General features: G+C 35.5%; 1 protein-coding gene across 1 annotated transcript in view; it reads left to right on the top strand.

Annotated features, from left to right (window-relative positions):
* Positions 1 to 7,500, top strand: part of LOC144442631 (sodium- and chloride-dependent GABA transporter 1-like) — a 43,318-nt gene that overhangs the window by 32,149 nt on the left and 3,669 nt on the right. The window contains exons 6-11 of the mRNA XM_078132013.1: positions 1,418 to 1,521; positions 2,265 to 2,389; positions 3,603 to 3,715; positions 4,066 to 4,197; positions 6,466 to 6,568; positions 7,284 to 7,384. Of these exons, the coding sequence (XP_077988139.1) occupies positions 1,418 to 1,521; positions 2,265 to 2,389; positions 3,603 to 3,715; positions 4,066 to 4,197; positions 6,466 to 6,568; positions 7,284 to 7,384 (678 nt within the window). The remainder of the gene's footprint in view (positions 1 to 1,417; positions 1,522 to 2,264; positions 2,390 to 3,602; positions 3,716 to 4,065; positions 4,198 to 6,465; positions 6,569 to 7,283; positions 7,385 to 7,500) is intronic.

Here is a 7,500-nt window from a genome sequence, read left to right as displayed (position 1 = left end):
AATCACACTAACGTTGCTATATTTTCTTCTGTGGGAAATACCAAACCATGTTACACTTTAACAACTTGCTAGGATAATACATATCATGCAGAGAAATTATAGAGATACTTGTAAGATTTCTTATAAAGTCAGACAATGACATGTAGCAATATGAGAAGGATTGTCTCCATGTCAACATTCCGTTTCAAAAGACGCCATATTCCTTGTATTTGGAAAATCTCCTTTGTTGCGTACTAGTACTGTAAGATTTCGAGTGACGTCATCGAATACGGAAGTTGTTTTATTTGTAGATTTAGATGATAAGACATTCAGTTAGACAGACTGCATACACGATGATGAAACTTTTTGCTCGAAACTTTGACGTCATGCATCGATTAAAGTTTAGAGCTTACATCTAGATATAAAGAGATGAATAATGCTGAAAAAAATTTCAGTTATGTATAGCCATTACTTTAATACTTCAGTGGAGCAGCCATTTATATATATATATATATATATATATATATATATATATATATATATATATATATATATATATATATATATATATATATATATATATGTGTGTGTGTGTGTGTGTGTATATATATATATATATATATATATATATATATATATATATATATATTGTCATGTTTTAGTATACGAAACAGTCCAGTGATTACAATTTAAAGAGGGCGTGCCCCGAGTTAAATTTTAATCCATGAACTGTTTCATATTTAGATTTCACACCACCAAACATTGTCCCCATGAGAACATTGGCCTAAAGGCACTATCTTGGCATAATAGTCTACTTGACTTAGACTTTATCTTCTGTTTGTTTACTGTTATTGTCTAATCTCAAGTTCATGTATTTTAGTTTTCATTCAGGTATGTTGAACTTGAAGAAATATTCTCATAAATACTCGCTGTTTCACACAGCCCTAAAGTTCCCTCCTGATGAGTCTATTACATGTATAATATGCAATGACAATTGTCGTGAATTGACCTTGTTTCAGGACTGTTATAGTTGATGGGTCAAACTTGTGTGTATCACTGCTAATCTCTCCCACCTCTTGCATTGTATTTCCTTTTATCTACTCTACTTGTTAATCAAACATCAGTGCCAGAAGATCTAAATCTCAAAATTCCATTATCATACCCCAAAATTTTCCTGTGTTGGGGTTGATGTACATATTTTACTTTCTTACTGGTTACTGGTAGGCCATGTGGCATTGCCAATCAACTTGGGTGGATGCTAAGTTTGATTATCGTATCTTCAATACGGTTTTGGAATTAATGTTGATGCCATAATGCCATTGACAGCATTAGTTTCAACTTTCACTGCACGTTTGGATTGACACGTCAGTCTGTGAGTCTGTTACTGACATAATGTTATTGTTTATGTGTGTTTTTTTTTTACTTTCACAACATACAGGTCTGGATAGATGCTGCCACTCAGATTTTCTTTTCCTATGGCATTACACTGGGTTCGTTAATTGCATTGGGTAGCTACAACAAATACAACAATAATGTTTACAAGTGAGTATATCACATCGCATTTACTATTGTGATTTCCGAAACTGTATCAGTTGTCATTAACATCCATTTTAAGTTAGTTTCATTGTCTTCTTGTATGTAAAATGATTTGCCGAAATCTTTCCATTCACTCATTTATTCAGACATGCCAGAATGTCTGGTTGATGCCAGCTCGGTACGGGAAAGTGAAAGTGAATGAAACCAATTATTGCAACGTTTTTGATCTCATTTAACATGTATGTTTTTATTAAATATAATAACTCCACAAGTTATCCTTTCCCTTCAATGTCACTGTCACAAACTCTATTTTGATAAAAATATTATATTATATTATATTATATTATATTATATTATATTATATTATATTATATTATATTATATTGTATTATATTATATTATATTATATTATATTATATTATATTACACACATATTTACAATGGTTTATTTTTGTCAAAAAGAACATGTTTTTTTTTAATTAGTGATATATTTGCAACGAGCATTAAGAATCCAACAGGTGGGTAATTAAGAATACAAATTTAATATATATATAATTTGACATGAAACTCCACAAAAAAGGGGATCCAGATTCGTTCTTGAATGTTTCTTATCCCCCCCCCCCCCCACTCAATTCGTACTAAAGTCTTGTGAAATATAGAACTAATTGCGGGGTGTATTCTTTTCTTTAAGCTTTAGATCCGGAAGAGTTTCAATAACCTTACAAATGTTTTTTTCTTTCTCTAAACAGGGACGCCATTATCGTATCGTGTGTCAACAGTGGCACTAGTTTCTTTGCAGGCTTTGTCGTCTTCTCTGCAATAGGCTTCATGGCGCATGTGCAGGGCCTACCAGTCTCTAAAGTAGCAGCCTCAGGTAAAGTAAACAGTTGACAATAACCTACTTTTAAACAATCAATCAAGTTTTGGAAGCTATGAGTCGGGAATAATAATAGACAAACATTTTGATATCAGTTACGTATGTGTGGTAATCGATCATATATGTATATACTGTCAGGTGTGAGTGAATATTCGCTAAACATTAAACATACAACACATAATAGCAGTGCTTAAAGACAGAAATGAATTCAATTGCAATAAGATTACTTGAAGTACTCTGTTTACGAATACTATCGAACTATTTCAAATAAAACACTTGATTTCGTCCATTGTGACGCTATTGTCCAAAGTGAATGCATTTTTTGTGTTGACTTTGGATGGTATGGCATAACGCAATGGTCATCATGTCATTTTGCAAGACTGTGTTATCTTCCTCAACTACAATTGAATATATACGACTTCCATTAAAACAACAACTAGACTAGATTCGCTATATTTTCTGTATTTCACATCTGCACTTCGTCTACTTTTAATACGTGTATCTATTGAGTGTGTCTTTTCTAGAATTTTTCTATATTAGCGTTTGTTGTCAGAGCTCAATGAGTAGATCGAAAGTTCTTTCACAGGCTGCTACTTGAACTATCTGCTGTATTATGCCGACTCGGCACATGTGTTTACACAACTTTGCGCTGCATATATTGAAGGGATGGAGGACCGATAACGTGTGTTATGATTTGGGTGGATACTTTTAATTGACAGGGGTTTTGGTGATGAAGCCATTGACGTTTTAGCGTTATTTTGGCAAGAAAGTTGAAATTGAAAAGGAGGTACTTTGAATGTTGAAGTGGAGAAGTGGGAAGGGTACACTTTGGAGAACACATCATTTGATACTAAGGATTGGCACCTTAGACCTTGAGTGAAGGGTGTAACCAAAATGTTTCAATTATTTCAAAAGTAATAGACTATAGATGCGATACAAGCTTACTTACATATGATAACTACTGTATTAGGCCTACCAGTTAATTGTGTACTCGGAACCAACATATGACAACCTATGTTGTTTTTACCGTGTTGTGGAAAACGCGGTGATTAGGAAGTGATACCGGTAGGACACGTTTATCGTTAATAAACTCGATCTCACGTTTATTTATCCCGGTGACATTTTTGGACAGTGTCGAAATGATATTGAATCGCGCATTCAAGTTACAGATAGTCATATACTTTACCATATCCTTATTATATCTTTACAGGTCCTGGGTTAGCTTTCCTTGCCTACCCGTCAGCCCTAGCACAGCTACCAATATCTCCTCTATGGTCATTTCTTTTCTTCTCTATGTTGTTTATGCTGGGGTTAGATAGTCAGGCAAGTACCGCCAACTACTTCTATATTGCGTCATGTTCTTATTCTAACATGTGACCTCGAAGTTTCATAATGTTACTATAGTTACCTACTTGGAAGTATTATAAAACAAAATATTTCGGAAGTCTTAAAAACAGTTCACCTTCTCCACTCAAATATAGTGCTAGTGAGTGTCTTTTTTTTTCATTTTATGCAAGTGTCACATTAACACAACTAAAAACAGTAAAAGTCAGTGAGTACTTCTTGTACGTCACCTTTTCAAGTCGAGGGAGATATAAATGTTACTCGCCATATTCTTGGAATAAATTAATTTCATTTTTTTTTGCTCACTTTTGCTCATTTTTTTCTTACAGTTTTGTACCCTTGAAGGATTCATAACAGCGTGTGTGGATGAATGGCCTCGCTATCTCCGAAAAAGAAAAGAGATCTTTATTGCTGTTGTATGTGTTGTTTCTTATTTGATTGGACTATCAATGGTTGTACAGGTTGGTATTGATACTTACACATATGATAGCTTCATTGTACTAGAACAAAAGTACTTTTTTCTCTCCTGAATCAGAATCATTCCCAACGTACGAAAACTTGTTATCAACTTGCACCCAATACCTTGCTACGCATGTAATGTTGTTTCTCAAATGCTCTTAAGTACATGTAGTACATATCGCTGGCAAGTGCGGTGTATATTCTACCACACACTTTACTCAATACAGCAGACTGTTGTATAAACAATATACCGTACACTCACCGCAAAGAAACAAACTAGACTAGATGGTGTTTATATATATAGGGTCCCAGACTAATATACAGTCCGTCTGTGTTTGTCGAGGATAAAGAGGAACAGCATAGTAAACCATAAAGTTCTGTTTGTACAGTCAATGGGTTATGATCATTCATCTTACGTTTGTAAATTTCAATACATTGTACACAGTCTCGGTTAGTCAGCGTCTCGTCGTTGGGGGCTATGCTTCTTCTATCTTCTTCTTGGGTGTAGCCCCCTACGGCAAGAGCCTGAACAATAATGAATGAGATCCAGTCAGACTCATTTCTGCCTTCAGTAAACATGCATTTATTCCTGCTATCAACTTAAACATGGTCTGGGTGGTAAAATAGTACCTTGCTAAACTTAATAAACTTTGAAATCATGTAAAGAAGCAGTTCTGCACTTGACATGCGTTAAGTCATTTGGGAGATCTCGTTCAGCTTTTTGTATTGTGGAGAACATCTTTTGTGGGTGTGGGAATACCATAAGATTTTTGTATTGTCTTGACATTTATAAACTTAAAAGTGTAGTAGTTCAGATGTCTTTGTTAAATTAACCAAATGATATCACCTTTCTCTGGTCCTTTCATAAAACTTCACCCTCAGAAATTCAATTTACCTAACCTTGACACAGAAATTACTTTAAGGGATGATATACCGTTGGGTGGATTCCATTAAGAACCCAATGGGTGTGATTATGAAAAGAGTGAACTGTTGCTCAAATACTTTAATTAAATCCATGTTTGATGAAAGTGTATCATATTCCCCATTGTTTATTCGATTCACTTCTTTTTCTCCACTTTAGGGACCGGTCAGTTTCTTCGTGGGGGGGGGGGGTTGATGGGGAGGGGGTTCACTTGTTAGTGTAGGGGTCATCCTGTTTTGAAAATATTGGGTAGGGGTCATTGTGTTTTGGATTGTGATGAAATAAAAATCCATTTCTACAATGGCATGACCTTGTCTGAACTGTGGTACATGCAGGGGACAACTCAAACATTTTTCGGGTATAATTTGTTATTTCTGTTACCTAAAGAGATTTTTAAATGAATGCTACACACACTAGTTCACAATTCATAGTTAATTTCAAAAGTTGTTCAGAGTTACTATTATTGAAGTTGAATATAAATTACAGTTGACCGGAATATTTGTTGTTATCAGTAATGCAGGCACACTACATCTATTATATTACAATATTAGTAGCGAAAAATTAGCGCTTTGGTCAATTCCGCTGGACCCCCCCCCCCCTCACTCGTAAATTAATGATGTCTCCCTTATAGTTTTATTTTGAGGTTAATTCGACCTTGAACAATGTGTTGCATTAGGTAGCGTTGTTGAACAGGTTCATGTCAGTCTCAAGTAAACAAATGTCTCAAATACTTGTTTTAATAATACGAACAAACCAGTTTACTGAGTGCAATCAAAGGAGAATTTCTTCCACATGAAAACAACATCGCTCAACGTGTTTGCTTCTTGGTACTATATGTTTGACATCAGGTGCCAACAACAACATGGCATTCTAGCCAACCAAAACAACCCCTTATCAGCTGATCGTTATGGGTTGTATTCCCAAAGGCAGTCCTACATAATAGGCGCCTGGGTTAAACTTAATAGAAAACAACCCAAACAAGGAATATCTATCTATCTATCTATCTATCTATCTATCTATCTATCTATCTATCTATCTATCTATCTATCTATCTATCTATCTATCTATCTATCTATCTATCTATCTATCTATCTATCTATCTATCTATCTATCTATCTATCTATCTATCTATCTATCTATCTATCTATCTATCTGTCTGTCTGTCTGTCTGTCTGTCTGTCTGTCTGTCTGTCTGTCTGTCTGTCTGTCTGTCTGTCTGTCTGTCTGTCTGTCTGTCTGTCTGTCTGTCTGTCTGTCTGTCTGTCTGTCTGTCCTTCCTCAACCAATGTGAAGTATTGTTGCATTCCGCCTTTCCTCATGAAATTACCAATACTTGGTGTCTTTCCAGGGCGGCATGTATGTGTTTCAATTATTTGACACCTACTCTGCAAGTGGCATGTGCCTGCTTTGGTTGGCATTCTGGGAATGTGTAGCCGTCGCCTGGGGATATGGTAAGCTTTCCTTTAGCTTAGCAATTAGTTGCTGTATATGAGAAAATGCCAGTAGCCAGACTCCCATTGTGTGGCCTGTATAGTGTATTAAACCACTTTAGAACAACGTAATCTTGTCTCTGACCCTTGACCTTACCGGTCAGGCGTCACTGGCACCCAACTACGTGAATTCCGTTGTTTGTATTTCATAATTTGGGCTTAAATGAACAATCTTGGGCGAATTCGTTTCTGTTGATACAGTGTTTTCCGTTGTTATGTCTTTATAGAGCTGATGGAATGACGTACGCTTAAATTCCGATACTTTTAGATGAGATGGAATGTGATAAAAACATAGATATTTGTTGAAAATCATCATGTGCTTTGTCAGTTTTAGCAAAAGCTTTCCTCCCATTGCTAGGTTACAAACCCTCCTTGTTACCTTCATCCATCCTCAGTCGTGTATTTAACTGTTACAAGTAGATGTCATGGGGCGCCATGTTTGATGTAACGTCTGATCACTGACACGCGATTGGGTATTTGATATGCAAGAACACGTCTAAAACCATTTATTATTTAACTGTTCTGTCTCTATGGCTACACTGATATTGCTATTAAGGCGACAGTAAATCAAAACAAAGTATGATATCCAACAGTGGCGACTCAATGGACTACACTTAAACTAAAGATAAGTAATTGTGGTGATAATATATGTATTATACTGCATTTATTTCTATAGGAGCAAATCGATTCTATGATGACATAGAAGATATGATTGGATATCGTCCATTTATCTGGTGGAAACTGTGTTGGATGTTCTTTGCTCCAGCGATTAGTGCGGTATGGTATCATTTGATTCACTAGAACATACTTACAAAGACTATTAGATGTGCTTTTAATGAAACGAGGCGAAACGGAACGGAACAGAACGCCAACATGCACCATCAGCAAGTAGT

The sequence above is a fragment of the Glandiceps talaboti genome, chromosome 1 (assembly GCF_964340395.1).
Source record: "Glandiceps talaboti chromosome 1, keGlaTala1.1, whole genome shotgun sequence".
NCBI classification, from domain to species: Eukaryota; Metazoa; Hemichordata; class Enteropneusta; family Spengelidae; genus Glandiceps; species Glandiceps talaboti.
Note: the sequence above shows the minus strand (reverse complement) of the source record. Positions and strands in the feature narration are given on the sequence as shown.